This window comes from Carassius carassius, chromosome 28 (assembly GCF_963082965.1).
Source record: "Carassius carassius chromosome 28, fCarCar2.1, whole genome shotgun sequence".
NCBI lineage: Eukaryota > Metazoa > Chordata > Actinopteri > Cypriniformes > Cyprinidae > Carassius > Carassius carassius.
The window spans coordinates 7685953-7704503 of record NC_081782.1 but is presented as its reverse complement, the minus strand read 5'-3'; the positions used below and the strand labels follow the sequence as shown (position 1 = coordinate 7704503).

Below are 18551 nucleotides of genomic sequence, written 5' to 3'. Positions count from 1 at the left end.
AAACATATATTAGACAGGTAAGATTAGCAAAATACATGTTTTGAAAACATCCTAAATGGCCCTAAAATAATAGATGAATATAAGTATTATTTGTCATATAAGTATATTGAAGTTTTAGCTATTTTTAGAAGTGAATTATCCATCCTTTTGTAGACTGCTGTTTTTTTTTTTTTTTTTAAGAGACTGTTTACAATATTGCAGCATATTCACAATGTTACTGACACATCTAAAATGTAATTCCATGTATTAGCTTCATTGTGCAACATAATATATGTTGTGGATGCAGCTGATTAATCTCGTTTGCATACAGTAATATGCATTTATGCATCGCTACTGTAGCTCAGTTTACCAGTGTTCAGCTTAAGCAGGTTTTAGTTATTGTCGAAATACATATTTATCCATTGTCTTCAATGCCGATGACAAAAACGTCAATAAAATTTTTCATCAATCATTTCCCAAACAAATTATTTCTAAACCCGCATTAAAGCTAATATTAAACACGTAATTTTATTAGTGAACACCAAAATCTGCAATCTAAGTGACTTTAGAACAACTGTCCATAAATTGGTGCCAAGTTTATCTCAAAATTGATCAAAACAAAGGGAATTTTTTATTATTATTATTATTAATTTGCCTGTCTACTGGATCTCATTAGAAGATCAAAATCATGATTAAAAAAAAAAAAACTAGACAAATCAATAGAATGACTGATATCTCTTTTACTTAATAAGACTTCTTCCTGAACCATTTAATTGATTGTGAATATGAACACGCACTGCAAATGCTGTCTCTTGTTTGCAAAGAGTAATGAATCTGGCATGGTGTCAAACAGATAATCAATGCATATGTACTCTCACATCCCCCCTACGAAGTGCACTATCCTTAAGATTGGCCCAAACAGCACTATATGTGAAAGCTTCATATCAAAATGGATCTGCAGGACACATACAGAAGTGAAATTAAAAACGATCCCTTCAGAGGGTGTAAATATTAATGCAGGCCACAGTAAATATGCTGTAATTGGGTTTGGAGTCATACTACGGCTTATCTTCTAAAGCCAGGAAAATGGGGAAATGAAGCCAAAAGGAGCAGAATTTATTCAGCCCCTGGAGTTTTACACAAAGCTTTCTCGCAGCAGAACTGGACTTGGGTTTTGACCAGCTAAACATTAACAAAGGTGATTAACCATGTGCACAAAAAAAAATAAAATAAATATATTTTTTTAAATTACCAAAGAGGGCGCTATAGTGAGTCGTAGTAGTTGATCCAAAAATGAAAATTTGCTGAAAAGTTTCTGACCCTCAGGCCATGCATGATGTTGAGTAGTTCACAGGAACAGATTTGGAGAAATTTAGCTTTATAACACTTGGTCACCAATGGATCCACTGTAGTGAATGGGTGCCGTTAGAACTAAAGTCCAAAGAATCCACAAGTAATCCACATGATACTATCAGTTAATGTCTTGTGAAGTGGACAGCTGTGTGTTTGATATATATATATATATATATATATATATATATATATATATATATATATATCCATTATTAAGGTCTTTTAGCTTTAATCTGTAGCTTTGGGCCAAAATACCATAATCTATAATAAGGAATCCATAACGATTCCTTCAGTGAAAAAGTCCATTCCCTGTACATCAAATCCAATGACATATTTGTTTAGAGTTTCGTCAGACTGGATTTGTATACAGAGCTTGTTTTGTGCTTATCTCTCTTAATTCAGACTAGATAACTTTTTCACTGCAGAAAGCAAAATTATGGATAGGGGACGTAGTTCAGCTGGAAGCAACAGTTACAAAGTTAACAAATGCTACCAAGACACAATGTCTTGCTTCACAAAATGTTAATTGATGGACTGGAGTCATGTGGATTAATTGTGGATAATTGTGATGTTTTTATCATCTGTTTGGACTCTCATTCTGACGGCACCCATTCACTGCAGATGATCCATCAGTGTGAGCATGTGTGTATGCTCAATCTCTCAGAATCTGTTTCAATGAAGAAACAAACTCATCTACATCTTGGATGGCCTGAGGCATAACGTCAACTGTTTTTAACTTCCTCTACAGTCTATTTTCTCTTTCAGGTCAACTTTAGTCATAAAAAAGCATCAGTTTGAACTGAAACTCAAAGCGCTAGTTAGTGAAAGTTAGTTAATCTGTCAACATGTTTACAACTATTAATCCAATACAACAACACATTCAATTTAATGGCACAGATATCTACAGACAGCTCTATCACTGTCTTGAGTACTGAGGTTTGTTATATGCAAGAACGTCCCAAGGTTACGTATGTAACCCTAGTTCCTTGAAGGAACGAGACGCTGCGTCGAAACGCTTTTGGGGAACGTCCCTGACGAGACCGACTCTGAATATCGTGTGCAATCAGTCCATCGGAAAGGCGTGACGTCACGGGCGGGGTGACGTAGCGACCAGGAAGCTATAAAAGCACGTGCCGTGCAGCTGGCTTCAGCTTCGAGTAGGGAAGCAAGCGCCGGCAGGGGTGCCGGGAGTATGGCTCTGCGACGCAGCGTCTCGTTCCTTCAAGGAACTAGGGTTACATACGTAACCTTGGGACGTTCCTTTTCAGGAACTCGAGCTGCGTCGAAACGCTTTTGGGGAACGATGTGCCAACGCTGCCAGACTTCCAAATCCCTGCCTAGTGTGTAGTCAAAAGAGCACAGCTAAGACGAGAGGACAGAAGAGCCCGGCGTGGCTCGCATGTCAAGATCGTAAAATCGGACAAATGTGGAGGGCGTGGACCACCCCGCAGCGTTGCAGATGTCCAAGAGGGACACACCTGCTGAGAAGGCCTTGGAGGCCGCCATACTCCGAGTAGAGTGAGCCTTGGCCCCCAAAGGGGGGGGAAGACCAGAGGACTCATAGGAGAGGTTGATAGCCTCGACTATCCAACGACTAAGGGTCTGCTTGGTGGCAGGAGAACCCTTGTTAGAAGGACCGTAGCAAACAAGCAATTGGTCTGATTTTCTCCACAGGGCAGCTCTGTGGACGTATGCGTCCAGTGCTCGCACTGGACACATACAGTTTAGCTTCTCTTGGTCGTGCTCCCGAAAGGGAGGAGGACAGAAGGCCTGCAGTACGATAGGCTGTGGTGTAACAGAGGGAACCTTCGGAACGTAACCCGCTCGAGGGTATAAAAATGCTTTGGCCATACCAGGGGCAAAGTCTAAGTAGGTAGGGGCCACCGAAAGGGCCTGAAGATCTCCAACTCTCTTTAGTGAGGTGATTGCCAGTAATAGGGCAGTTTTAAGTGTCAGATGTCTATCTGAGATATCTTGTATTGGCTCGAATGGAGCTTTACAAAGAGCCTCTAGAACCACAACCAAATCCCAGGGGGGAACACGGGATCGTACTGGAGGTCTCAGCCTCAGCGCACCGCGGAGGAAACGTGTAACTAGGGGGTGTCTACCCACTGACTGACCATTGAAAGGGACGTGGAAAGCAGCTATGGCCGCCACGTAAACCTTTAAGGTGGAGTGGGATAACCCCGCAGAGAGCCTGGCTTGTAAAAACTCCAGAACTGTACCAACTGGGCAGTCTGCTGGGTCAAGCTGGCGGTCTCTGCACCATGAAGTGAAGAGCTTCCACTTCAGGGCGTACAGTTTCCTCGTAGAGGGAGCTCTGGATTGGAGTAGGGTCTCAACAACCTCGGTTGAGAGACCGGCTGCTAACAGCTGTGCCCCCTCAGGGGCCACACCCACAGCCTCCACAACTCCGGGCGAGGGTGAATTATCGTGCCCTGCGCCTGTGAGAGTAGGTCTGTCCTGATCGGTATCTCCCACGGAGAGCCGTCGAGGAGCGAGACTAGATCTGAGAACCATACTCGGCCCGGCCAGAACGGGGCTACTAGTAGTAGACGGGCCCCGTCCCGGCGTACTCTCGCCAGAACTCCCGGGAGCAGAGCGATAGGGGGAAAAGCGTACAGACGAAGCCTCGGCCAGGTCTGTACCATAGCGTCCAGTCCCAGAGGAGCTGGATGAACTAGAGAGAACCAGAGGGGACATTGCGATGTCTCCTGAGTCGCAAAGAGGTCCACCTGAGCTGTACCAAATACTCTCCATATCTGCTTCACCACCTCGGGGTGAAGCATCCATTCCCCGGGCCTCGGCCCCTGTCTCAACAGTATGTCTGCTCCCACATTCAATCTCCCAGGAATATACGCTGCTCTGATCGAGAGGAGCCTGCCCTGGGACCACAGAAGGATCTGGTGTGCCAGCTTGTACAAGGGGCGCGAACGCAGACCCCCCTGGTGATTGATATAAGAGACCACTGATGTGTTGTCGGTGCGCACCAACACATGGTGACCTCTCAGGTCCGGGAGGAAATATTTCAATGCTCGATAGACCGCTAGTATCTCTAGGCAATTGATGTGCCATGTTAGATGGCGACCACTCCACAGACCGCGGGCAGGGTGGCCACACATGACCGCACCCCAACCGGTGAGGGACGCATCTGTCGCTAGCGTTACACGGCGACAAGGAACTCCCAGCACCGGGCCCTGATTCAAGAACCAAGGTTTCCTCCACATGTCTAAGGCACGAAGGCACCGCCGCGTGACCTTGATAACTCGACGTGGATTTCCCCTCGGGGAAAAACCCTTGGACTTGAGCCACCACTGTAGGGGTCTCATGTACAGCAGGCCAAAAGGTATCACGTTGGACGCAGCTGCCATCAGCCCTAACAATCTCTGGAATTGTTTGACAGTGAGTGACTGGCCTTCTTTGACTCTCTCGACTGATGTGAGGATCGACTCGATCCGAGCAGGAGACAAACGTGCCTGCATCGTGGTCGAATTCCACACTACGCCTAGATAGGTGGTTCTCTGAACTGGAGAAAGTACACTCTTCTTGGCGTTTAGTCTCAAACCCAGCTCCCCCATGTGTGCGAGGACGACATCTCGATGTCGAGCCGCCATCTGCTCTGATTGAGCTAGGATCAACCAATCGTCGATATAGTTCAGAATGCGGATGCCCTGCATACGGAGGGATACCAGAGCCGCATCCATACATTTCGTGAACGTGCGGGGTGAGAGTGCGAGGCCAAAGGGAAGTACTCGATATTGATAAGCTTTGCCCCCGAAAGCGAACCTCAGAAACTTCCTGTGTTGTGGAAGGATGGATATGTGGAAGTATGCATCTTTGAGATCTATTGTGACAAACCAGTCCTCGGATCTGATTTGAGCTACAACCTGGTTGACAGTGAGCATCTTGAACTTCAGTGACATAACTGAGCGGTTCAGGAGACGCAAGTCCAGGATCGGACGCAACCCCCCATCCTTCTTTGGAACTATGAAATACCGGCTGTAAAATCCGGATTCCCTGTCTAGAGGAGGGACCACCTCGATGGCCTCCTTCCTTAATAGGGTATTCACTTCTTGTTCCATAACCAGAGCCTGCTGGGGGCCGACCACAGTCGGTGTAACCCCGTTGAACTTCGGTGGTGGATGACCGAACTGAATGCAATAGCCTCTTTCTATTGTAAGCAGGACCCATTGAGATACATTTGGCAGTAGCTTCCACGCTGCTAAATAATCTACTAAGGGAATCAGTCTCTCGAGACTGACCTCTGGTGTAAGAGGCCCCCGAAGGGGCGGCGAGCATCCCAGCTCCGCTACGGTCACGGGCGGAAGTAACTGGGAGTGGTGCTCGCTGGAGGCCGCTGCGCCCTGAAACTCTGGCAGGGTTGGCAGACCGACCTCCTGAGGGTACTGAGGTGAGACGGGCACCGTGTAATGAGGTGAACCGCGCTCTACCCCAGCAGGGGCTACCCTCTGGATCCTGGCGTCAGGATCGTTTCGTCGAGGACTTCCGGGCTTCGATGACAGATCTTAAATCGGCTTTCGCCCTAGAAGCCCCCGACTCAGAGCGTCGTTGCCCTCGGTCCCGACGTGGGGGAGCACGAGTGGCGACGCTCTGTTTTTGCGCTACCCGGTGTGAGGAGCCGGTATGTGGCGTGGTCATCTCCCGCCCAGATGTACCACGAGAGCGACGAGGGAGGAAACTCTGGAACGCCGCCGCCTGCTTGTGCGCCTCCTGGAACCTGTCGACGACAGTATTAACTGTGTCGCCGAACAGGCCCGAGGCTTGAAGCGGGGCGTCCAGGAGGCAGACCCTGTCCCGTTCTTTAATTTCTGACAGGGTCAGCCACAAATGCCTCTCCGCGGCCACTAAAGCTGCCATAGACCGCCCAATTGCGCGAGCGGTCTCCTTAGTGGCGCGGAGGGAGAGATCAGCGGTCTTCCTGAGTTCTTCAATCTCCTCAGACTTAATCCCCTCCCCCTCATCGATATCTCTCAGCAGGTCAGCCTGATAAGCTTGCAGGACTGCCATAGTATGAAGGCACGCCCCAGCCTGACCTGCTGCCACATAACCTTTGCCCACTAGCGATGATGTAACTCGAAGCGGCTTAGTGGGCAATGTCGGAGCCTTTAGAGACGAGGCCGAACCGGGTGACAGATAGCTCGCGAGCGTCTGTTCAGCCCGTGGCATCGCTCTATAACCACGCTCTCCCAGCCCCATCACGTTGCCATAGTATAGTGAATCGGGGCCAAAGAGGCGGGTCGAATACGGGTGTTTCCACGATCTCGATAACTCGTCATGGAGATCGGGAAAATATGGAAGGCTCCGACGTGGAGGTGGTTGCTTCGGCCGCAGAAAGCGTTCGTCTAATTTGCTTCCCTGCGGCTCAGTCTGTTTTTCAGCAGGCCAGTCAATTTTTAATTTATCTACTGCCCGCGTGACCACCTCCAACAGCTCCTCATACTGGGGCGACAGGGGTGGCGAATCCCCAGCAACAGTCTCCACATCGACCTCCTCGGAGGACGAGAGGTGAAGAGCTGATCCCTCACCCTGGGGGGAAGAAACCGACGAGCGTGCTTCCGAACCCAGGGTTTGGGCGCCGGATCTGGCAGATGAGGAAGGAGATAAGGACTGGCCCGTCTCCATTCCTTCTGACAGATCCACCTGCGAACCCCACGAGTGCAGCAGCCGCTCTGCCTCGGCAGAAGCGGGGCCAGCACCGCGAGGAACGCTGGTGAAGGCTCCCTCCTCGAAGAGAGCCCTCCGGGATCGAAGCGTCCGCATTGGCAAACGATCACAATGCGGGCAGTCGGCCCCCTCGAGAGCCGACTCAGCGTGCTTCGATCCCAGGCAAGCCACGCACAGCCTGTGTGTATCCCCACTCGTAATGTAGCGAGTGCAGGGAGGAACACACAGTCTGTAACGCGGCTTGGAATCGCCCTTCAAATGTTTGGTCTTTTGCTTTTGTTTAGGCATATTGTAGCTGTTTTAGCGATCTTTTTAAGCTAAGGGACAGACAACAATAAATAGGACCAACAGACAGACTTTTGCACATGCACACACAGAGCGCTTGCTGACAGATTCGAAGCTGAAGCCAGCTGCACGGCACGTGCTTTTATAGCTTCCTGGTCGCTACGTCACCCCGCCCGTGACGTCACGCCTTTCCGATGGACTGATTGCACACGATATTCAGAGTCGGTCTCGTCAGGGACGTTCCCCAAAAGCGTTTCGACGCAGCTCGAGTTCCTGAAAAGGAACTAAAGTTAAGTACAGTATACACAAAAAGATTGTTCGCCTGTGTGCTTGATGCTTCTTGAGGGAGTCTTTCTATGTTCCTCAAGACACTGCTGAGGAAAGACTGTCTGTGATGCTGAAAACAATAGGCAAGAGTGATGCATGACTTTAATTTGTGAGGTCTTGCTTGCTTTTACAGAGATAGAGAGAGTGTGTGAGAGAGAAAGGTTTGTGGTTAGCTGATGTTACTCCAATGTAAAACAGAAGTCTTTGTTGCAGTAATTGAACACTTCATTATGTTATACTGCTTTCTCTATAACCCATTCCTTTGTGGGAAAAGACTGCAGAGTTTGACAAATGAAGAATAAATCAATGTGGACTGCCACAGAGAATTACCTACTTGGCAACCAGAGACAAATACTTTTCCATAGTTTAGGAGAGCTGCTCTCAGACCTCTTCACCTGGCGTGATTGCCAAACGTGTTTGAGTGTTTCTTTTTGTGTCACAGGGGTTTAGAGGTTCATGATGGTGTATTAATCTCAGCACCAGCTGCTTTTCAAGATAAGATAGTCCTTCATCTTCTGCACTTGTGTTTGTGTGTGTGTGTGTGTGTACAGTCATGTTATGATCTTTAGATATTTTGTTATATTATCTTATTTTGAAATTATTGTTGTTTTATGCTATATGAATTTTGGATAGATTTTTCTCCCCCAAAGAAAATATGCCTTAATCATGTTTTTAAGTAATATTTTATGTGTGTGTAAATCTCTTTGTACATAATACAGATTTTATGTATTTTATAAATAATTTATATGATTTTTGTTTGTGTATGCGTGTATATAAAGAACATAGATTTTATGAGATATTATGTATTTTATAAATAATTTATATGATTTTTTCATGTGTGTGTGTGTATCTATATATACATATATATATAGACACACACACACACACAATGTACATATATATATATATATATATATATATATATATTTTATATATATATAAAATTAAAACATTTTTTAGCACAACTCTTATCAATAATAATTAGTACTGTCAAACAATTAATGACGATGAATTGCATCCAAAATAAAAGTTTACATAATATATGTATATGTATATTTATTATGTATATATAAATACAAAATAGCATATATATATTTAAGAAACATGTTATATTTCTATATTAAATATATATATGTAAACCTTTCAAAATATATTCTGTATATGTGTGTATTTATATATATATATAATAAATATACACACATATTTTACATAACTTTTATCTTTGATACGATTAATCACGATTAATCGTTTGACAGCACTAATAATAATACAAAAATAATAATAATGTTTTCAATAATAATACAATAATAAGAATTCTTTCTTTAGCAGCATATTAGAATGATTTCTGAAGGATCTTTCTGAAGGACTGAAGTAATGATGCTAAAAATTCAGCTTTGCATTACAGGAATACATTACGTTTTAAAATATATTCAAATGAAAAACAAACAGCATTAGTGTTTTGCTGTATTTTTATTTAAATAAATGCATCCTTACAGAGAATAAGATACTTCTTTCAACAACAACAACAACAACAACAAAAAAATATTTACTGCCATAGATGGTTCATTTGTATTAACTTGTATTATAAAGAAAAATATGTTTCTGACACATGAACTCATGTAATTTACAACATCTTAACCTCCACGTGAAACTCTGTCTGAAATAATTATTTACTACTTGGCTTCTACAAAAATAGACAGCATGAGACAATCTGAATTGCTGTAAGTGTCTTTCCAGCACCTGGAAGCCTCAAAAACACCTTAACCAATGACTATTAGGAATAAAAAAGTGAGATTGGGCTCTCATTTCAAAACAAAACACAGTACAGTTGGCACGAGCCATGCTAGTCACCTGCCATCTCCACCCACACACCAGCCACCGCTGCGATCTGAATCTGTTTGTGTGTGGAATCGAAACAAGGCCGATGGGTCAACAACACAAAAAAGCCTCAACAAAATCAGTAATGCAATCCACCACTAAGCCAAATTACAGGCTTAACCATTTAACCAAAAATGATCTCTAATTTTATCGATGGAAGGCTTTCTGCTTATTTTATTGAAAGCAAAAGAGAAGACTGCGGAGAAGTAAATCATGCCAATCTGGGAAGATGTGATATTACTGTGCCTCAGATAATTAATTACTCTTTCTTCAGGCTCACATAAAACACACCAGAATCATTTCAGATTGAGATAAAGACAAACTGGATATCTAACGAACATAACACAACCACACTTACTATTGAAGATTATTAAGAATAAAGAAGATGAAAGACTATCTTATCTTGAAAAGCAGCAGGCAAAGAGAATAATAGACTATGGATCAATGTGAGCTCAACTTGACTGAAGAACACGCGGTCGATTAGTTTCAGCGTTTAGCTATGCAGCTGTTTCTCCAGCATGTCTTCAGCGTCTCGTCAACAAATTTACTGACAAATACACTACCAAGAAACTGTTTGAGGTCAGTAAGATTATTATCATGTTTTAGAAGAATGCTTATATTTAACAAAGACAAACTGATCAAAAGACTGAAAAGACATTTGTAATGTTACAAAGATTTTATTCTATTTTAAAAAACGAATGCTTCTTTTGAACTTTCTGTTAGACTTTTGATTAAAACGTTTGTTTGAATTTCTAACTTTCGAAAAACAAGTTTGAAAAAATCCTGTTTTCCATAAAAATATTAAGCAGCACAACTATTTTTAACAATGATAGAAATAAGAAATGTTCCTTGAGCAGCACACTGAACACTGAAGACCTAAGTAATGACGCTGAAAATTCAGCTTTGCCTTAACAGAAAATAATTATTTTAAAATATATTCAAATAGAAAATATTTCGCTAATTTTGTAAAAAATATTTCACAGTATTACTGATTTACTGCATTTGTTTATTTAATCTTACCAGCCCTAAACCAGCCCTTTGATTGGTAATGTATGTCAACAACATTATGTATTGTTGCAAATAAAAAATAAAAATAAAAATGGAAACCATGTGTGTGTGTGTGTGTGTGTGTGTGTGTGTATTAATAAATAGCCAAAATGCTAGTAATATGCATGCTAAAATGAGAATTAGTCACTAAACTAAAGTGTTACCAAATGTGTTTGTCAGCTAAAATGACATATAGTTTAGACAGAATAAAAATGAGCTAATATGATGATATTGACTATATTTAAAGGATATTTTTGGCAAAAGACAACACTTATGACTAGAACAAAAAGCTCTGCAAAAAAAAGCACTGAATGTTTAAAAGCAGCAATTTATTATTGGTGCTAACTGCTAATCTATAGCTCTTGACTCTTCATTTAATGCAAATTCAGCTATGGTTATGCTAAGCTCATATTCTGTACAGAATCCAGATCACACAACCTTGCAGGAGCAGAATAAAAGGAATAACTGAGCACAATTAGACTCCCCAGTCCCACTGTGAATGTGCAAGCATGCTGCATCTCTGAAATCCTTTTAATCTGTCTGTCTTCTGCTTATTAAAGTCACTGAACACCATTGTGCTAATGCGAATTCTTGTATATACAGTCAATTTATGCGAAACGTTCTGACGAGCCAATTTTTGCCTCTCTGTGTTTTAACAAAAAACTAAATTGTTCTAAAATAGTCGAGAGCTCATAAACTCCTGACCTCAAAACTAGTGATTTTTTAAGAGAATATTTGTGAATTATTCAGAGGACATGAAAGTCTAAAAGATTCTAGCTCTGGGTGCTTTCAACTTCAGCAGGAAATCTTTACAGAGAGGACAGTGGAAAACAGAGACAAAACAGAACAGAGGAGAGGAAAAAGAGAGTATACACCTGAAAGCGTGTTATAAGACAGGAAAGAATATAAAAAAGAGTGAGAGGTACAGTTAAAAGCCATGATCAATGAAAAAAGAGCTGTAATAGACCAAAAGAAAAGCATACAGTATTTTCATCCACGAAAGGCTAATTGTGAACTGCCAAGAGTGAGCCTTGTGAAATTCAGTCCACACGGCTAGTTCTACTGTCTATCACAATGTGGAGCTTTCACGGGTTATTACTCTTCTGTGCTCTTTTCTACCTCTGCACAGAGGGTTTAAAACATACAGTAGTTGAAAGGATGGGAAAGAGAAATTGTGCCAAATTTCAGGGAAAAGCACCAGCATGGTGTTTATTCAAAAGCGCTTAAACGTTTTAGGTAATGTTTTATTTTATAATGAATGCATAAAAAGATTTTCCAAATTCTAGCAAAATGTCTGCATATATTTTAATATATTGTCAAGCAAACAAATATTATATTATTATTAAATAAACGACAAAAATAAAATATACTAAATAAATACATAAATAATTAATATTATTAATAACATTAGTATCATTTAAATATATAATAATGACTGGGTAACATGATTGCCAGTATAAAGTTTATGGGAGTAAAAATGTATGTTTGTATATATATATATATATATATATACAAACATACATTTTTACCTTTTTTTTGCAGTAACTCATGTTAAGTCATGTTAAACTAAAAAACATGTAAAGAAAAATTATACAAAACTAAATTGTTATTGAATTAACTTGAATTATAAAAATTAAAATTACAATAATTAAAATGTCACAATTTTCCACAGTAACTGGTCGTGCAATATGCGAAACACTACAAAACGTGTTTTCAGCCGATACAAAAATTTTACAATAGTTAATATAAAATAATGCAGCATCTTACATATTTAATGCTCATATCTAAAAGTTCTCAATCCAAATATGTGCCTTTACTTCTTCAGAAAAAGTAAAGTAATAAGACACCAAATTGAACTCTGTCTGTAGACAGTGATACCTATTAAATATAAAAATATGTATTTTTTAATATTTAATATTTTTTATTTTTTTAATATATATGTGTTAATTATTAATTATTAATTACATATAATGTATATAGATTAATTTAGATTGATTTGCATGCAAGATGTGAGTGTGCATATGTGTGTGTGTGTACAGACCCAGGCCTTTGGGTGTGATGCCGCTGGTGTGGTCAGGATTCACAGCCCAGTAATAATACTTCAGTATGTGCATGATCTGCAGCACAGTCCCCACTCGACGGATGGTGTTGTAGATGGTTGCCGTGCCAATAAACTCTGAGGAAAGGTACGTGTACAGCGAGAGCTGCACCTGAACAACAGAAACACACACACACACACACACACATACATAGTTACAAAAGGTTACAGAATACAAAACATTGATGATTACTATCCATCGTCTGTCTGTTGTTTCTAAACTGCATCCCAAGATCCCTCATTAAAATGCTTTTCTTGTTGGATTTCTGTGGGAGCAACACCTCTGGCATGGCAGAACAGCAGATACGGTGAGTATTTTTGGGTGAAGCTGAAAGTCAAAGGTGCTGTGGTTTGTTTGTGAGCAGCAGGTCAGGACTGACTAGTGACGGTGCTGCGGGAAAACCTTGGAGGACAAAAAAAAGCTGATGAAGGCACATAACTCATCCAATTACAGGCCAGTCAAGCAGGCAGACTGGGCTCTCTAGTGAGGACAGCCAGGGATGATGGGAAGGAACGGCGGGAGGATAGTAAACATGATGACAGCCCATGAACTCTTCTGGCCTGAGGAGAGAACACTGCTGCTGCTGCTGCTCAGTTCATTATCCTCACACTCCCCATCTCTCTCCTCCTTTCTTTCACTTCCTCTCTTTGCTTTTCATGTCTCCTCCTGTTTGTCTTCTTATTTTAGCCATGTTTTCCCTTTTTCTCTTTCTTTCATCTAGTCATGCTTTCACCCCTTTACTTTTATGTTCTTCCTTTTTTGGGATTCTCTTAGTTTTCCCCTTTTCTGACTTCTGTTGTTTCTGCCTTCTTTTTTCCTTCTTTCTTGTTCTTCCTTGTTTCTATTCTTTTATTCTTTTTTCCCCTTTTATATGTCTCCCTTTCATCATCCATACATCCATTTTTCCTTTCTGTTTCCCTTTTTTCCCTCTTTACTCGCTTCCTTCTGACTCCTTTCCTGTTTTGCTTTTTTCTTTCTCTCTTTGCAATGCATTCATTTAGCTGTTGATTTTTCTCCTTCCTTGACTTATTTTTATCAATTCTTTCTTTTTGCTTCCTTTTCACTCTTTTTTATCTGTTAAATTTAATATTATATATTGATATACAGTACAGACCAAAAGTTTGGACACACCTTCTCATTCAAAGAGTTTTCTTTATTTTCATGACTATGAAAATTGTAGAGTCACACTGAAGGCATCAAGGGCTATTTGACCAAGAAGGAGAGTGATGGGGTGCTGCGCCATATGACCTGGCCTCCACAGTCACCGGACCTGAACCCAATCGAGATGGTTTAGGGGTGAGCTGGACCACAGACAGAAGGCCAACAAGTGCTAAGCATCTCTCGGGGAACTCCTTCAAGACTGTTGGAAGACCATTTCAGGTGACTACCTCTTGAAGCTCATCAAGAGAATGTCAAGAGTGTGCAAAGCAGTAATCAAAGCTAAAGGTGGCTACTTTGAAGAACCTAGAATATGACATATTTTCAGTTGTTTCACACTTTTTTATGTATATAATTCCATATATAATTCCGCATGTGTTAATTCATAGTTTTGATGCCTTCAGTGTGAATCTACAATTTTCATAGTCATGAAAATAAAGAAAACTCTTTGAATGAGAAGGTGTGTCCAAACTTTTGGTCTGTACTGTATATATTGTATATTTTTCCCTTCTTTTGTCATTCTCTATTTTTTCCTTTTACAGTCTTTTCTTCCTTCCTTCCTTCCATTTTTCTTTTATACTTTCTTCTTCCACCATCCATCTGTTCTATTTTTCTTTTGTTTTTTCCTTCTCATACTCCCTCCCTCCATCCCTCTCCTTTTACAGTCTTTTCTTCCTTCCTTCCTTCCTTCCATTTTTCTTTTATACTTTCTTCTTCCACCATCCATCTGTTCTATTTTTCTTTTGTTTTTTCCTTCTCATACTCCCTCCCTCCATCCCTCTCCTTCTCTTCTTCTTTTTTCTTCTATCTATCTATCTCTTTAGAGAAAGAGGGAGAGAACTGCCACTATCTCTCTCCTTTTGGAGCCATGGCAAGCTTCCAGTGACAAAGGTTTTTGTTCTGATCCTGTATGTTTTTTCATATCTCCTTTATTTATTCATGACGGTCAGCAGCCGTGCAGAAACAGAATTGAGCAACACGTATTAGCATCACAGAGTGCGGCCTCTTTTAGAAACACCTCGTCCTCTCCTTGATGGGTCATAACAAGGCAGGGTCGAATTTCCAAAACTATTTTTTTTCAGAGCTTAAACTACACTCTACATATGTGACAATAACTGCAAACACTCAAAAAATCTTTTTAAAGAAAAATATCACTTTTCATCAAGGCTGCAACTTTCTGTCAGGTACTAAACAAGGTGAATGAGGTGACAGACTGTGAAGCTGTTATTGTCCAAAAAAAAAAAAAAAATCTGATGAAAAAGAAGCCGTTTAGAAGCAGTGAACAATTTTAGTAAAAAGCTTTTCTTGAACAAATAAGTGTCTGCTTTCTAGATGACGCCACATGAACCTCATTAACCAAGAGAGATGGATATTAAAGTCGATATAAAAAGGTGTTAATAACCGATTTTGCTTCTTTATTTTCAAATGAATGAAGACATTCAATGAGATTAAATGTATTGAACATAATTTTCAATTAAAAGAATAGGATGGGACTTAATTTTATGCATCAGGATTGATTAGGCAAAAAAAAAAAACAAGTTGAGGGCAAGGGTTTCTTTAAATCTGTAAAGCAAGCGGACCATAATTAGTTTTTCTCATGTGAACACTAAAGAGTTAACACTCTGCCTTGTGTTTACTTCAGCAAATATCACAGTGTGCTCATTTGACCAGGTCACTACAGTCTCATGACACCAGTGCCCATCACAGTGAACTCAGATGCTCCTAATTGCTGTCATGTTTCATTTTGAGTATACCTGAGTATCTTCTGGAAAACACATGACCTTGCTCACCTTCGCAGGTATGTGGATCCAAATAGCCGCGTTGAACAGAATATGGTCACAGAGGTGTTTGAGAAGAGGTGCACTGTGGCTAAGGCTGTTCAGGTATTTGGCGAAAGCGAGGAACTGCTCCAAAACGGCTCTGGTGACGTGCATCCGTGATGCCTAAAAAACAATTATGAGATTTTTGGTCACCAAACCAACCTCTGATTCTCAGCATCCTTATGAAAGAAATATCAAACCAACATCTGAAGCCTGAAGGCACCGTTTGACTTTGCAGCTAAACAAAGACTTTAACTTTGTAGAAACTTTGTGTGTGATTAGTCTCAGCTGGCACCTGAGGTCCGGACAGGTGCGTGGTGTGAGACAGGAGTGAGTATAAACGAGACACAAACAGATGGCCGGCTACGTGTGAATGGGACACAAGGCAGCGGGATCATTCAGGTGCCATCTAGCACAGATTTACAGCTGCTGTTGTTAAATGACAAAGTGAGTCTTTTACTCAAGAGCCAACTTTAAACGGAACCATGGGTATATTGAGACTATGAAATAAGGACAGCTATGAATAAGCAAAGATAGCGAGGAGAAAAAAGAAAAATGACAGTGTCATTGCAATAAGCCCATGGACAAAGAGGAATATAATAGTGCCGTTGAACCGGCATTCACTGCAGAAATGCTTAAATGTGCATTTGTCATTCATCAACCATAATGCACCATTTCTCCTCTGTACTAGCGATCGACTTGGGTGCTTGCTTTTTTTCATTCAGATCATGCTCACAAAAGCTTGAGTCAATCAAGGTCATGACAACTCCAAGGAGTACAAATCTTAATACTCTTAAAGTGTTTAAAGAAAGGAGCAAGCATTTGTGAGCTTCATGACTTGAGTAAAAGCACAATTTGTCCATTACACATCAAAATCCCTTAACATTTTGCAGCTTATGGGGTTTTATTGCCAAAATGCCCTCTATTATTCAAATTAATGCACAATTAATAGACATTTCTAAGCTGATTTCCCCAAAGAGTGTAAACAATATGTTGTTTTAAACATTCTTCTGTTTATTTGAGTGGCACGACGTAATAGCGATGGCCTAACCAATGTTTCTACCATTTTGTCTGAACAATGGTTTGGGAAAACCTATTTGGAAAACGTTATTTTTGCAGTTTCGCTTGGTGCTGCTAACAGCATGAAAATTACACACTTTATCTTTAACCAGTCTAAATTGTATGTTGGAATAAGAAAAACTGAAGAAAACATTGGCATCACCTTTTCCAGCAGGTACCCAATCACCAGGAAACCCTTCCCACCAAGCATCTGCTCTTGCATTGCCACTGAACTCTTGAGAAGCTCAAACAAGAAGGCCAGGAGAGTGGAACTGCACAGAAAACATGTCATTACACTAAACTGGGTAACCACTGCAAGATAAAAAAAAACATGTTGACCAAATATTAATGGAACAAATGGTAAGAACATCCAGCACTTGATATATCGATTATGTAATTGGTAAAAAAAAATACTCTCCCATTTACTGTATCTCAATTGGCTAAAATTTAATATTTAATTGTGGGTGCTTTGTTCATATATTTTTACATTTATATGACCTTTGTCGTCATCCAAATCTCACCTAAAATTAATGTTTAAAAACACTATTATTTACCAACACCGTTAAATGTAATCTTTGACAAATCTCAAAATTAATATAAATTGATATTGTGATGCCTACTGTAAATTCACTTGTAGCATTTACACTTTTTACTGGTTATTAGTTAAAGGTTATTACTGACAAAATACTATAGAGTTTTAATATCTGTCTTACTAGTTATAAGAATATAATTAATATTACTCACTATTATTCAAAAGTCTGGGGTCTGTAAGATTTTTTTAAATAATTTTTTATGTTTTTGAAACTTTGAAACATATTAAGGATGGGATAAAAAAATACAGTAAAAACATATATTGTGAAATAATATAATATAATATAACAGATATGCTGCTTAATATTTTTAAATAGTGGGAACTTTGAATATTTAATTTTTTAAAGATTTTTGATCAGTAGATAAGTCAAAAGATCAGCATTTATTTGAAATAAAAAAATTACATTATACATTTCTTTACTGTCACTTTTAATCAATTTAATGTATCCTTGCTGAGTAATTATGTCATTTACCACACTGTGGTCTCCACTTGGATTTCACTGTGCTGATGGAAATCCAGCTGTGCAAAGAGAGGAAACAGCACCTGGATACCACCAATGGAGTGAATGGCACTGTGAATGGAGTGTGTAACGATGGCCTTCACATCCTATATAGAAACAGAAAGTCAAAAATCAAATGGATTAAAAAGTAGTAGTAGACGTATTCAGTAATTACCCTTTTTGCCATTTTAAAAGTGCTTACTCACAATAACCACTGACTAATCTCAGTGGAAATGTGTTCCTTCAAACAATTAACAATGGATGGCAAACACTGACATTATCTTGTGAAGTTAGCTAAACAATGCAGCATCTGATTAACATTTAGTGACATTACCAACCATTATGTGGTTTATTTAGGATTAAGAGAGCAGAACGCAGTCCCTTAGCATTAAGCAGACATTTACCTGTAGCATTAGAGCGTGAGGCGAATGCACGAATATGGATGGGTTTTCTCTGGGTGAGGACTCCAGGCAGAGCTGAGCGTCTGTGGCTTTGGCGTTGTAAGTGAAGGAAATGCTGTTTGCTAACTTCCCATCATATAACACTTGCTTATGGTGGTCAGCCAGGTGGATATCACTCTCTGACTTAAATTTAAAGGTGCTCTAGGGAGGTAAAAAAGTAAAAAAGATGGATTAAAAAGAGAAATATAGACCAACACAGAGGAAAATCTGGTCTAAATTTGCCTCTAAAAGGTGCATAATAAAAGTGAGACATGTCAAGTGAGAGAATTAACTAAGGAGTGAATTATCACAGAATATGACAATTTATAT

The 18551-nt window shown here is 40.3% G+C and overlaps 1 protein-coding gene across 11 annotated transcripts in view; it reads right to left on the bottom strand.

The window, feature by feature from the left end:
- Window positions 1-18551, bottom strand: part of LOC132107837 (neurobeachin-like) — a 275916-nt gene that overhangs the window by 169523 nt on the left and 87842 nt on the right. For all 11 annotated transcript variants that reach the window (XM_059514113.1, XM_059514115.1, XM_059514114.1 and 8 more), the window contains exons 9-13: window positions 18186-18383; window positions 17755-17888; window positions 16854-16962; window positions 15602-15754; window positions 12596-12764 (exon numbers count right to left, since the gene is read on the bottom strand). In XM_059514113.1, the coding sequence (XP_059370096.1) occupies window positions 12596-12764; window positions 15602-15754; window positions 16854-16962; window positions 17755-17888; window positions 18186-18383 (763 nt within the window). The remainder of the gene's footprint in view (window positions 1-12595; window positions 12765-15601; window positions 15755-16853; window positions 16963-17754; window positions 17889-18185; window positions 18384-18551) is intronic.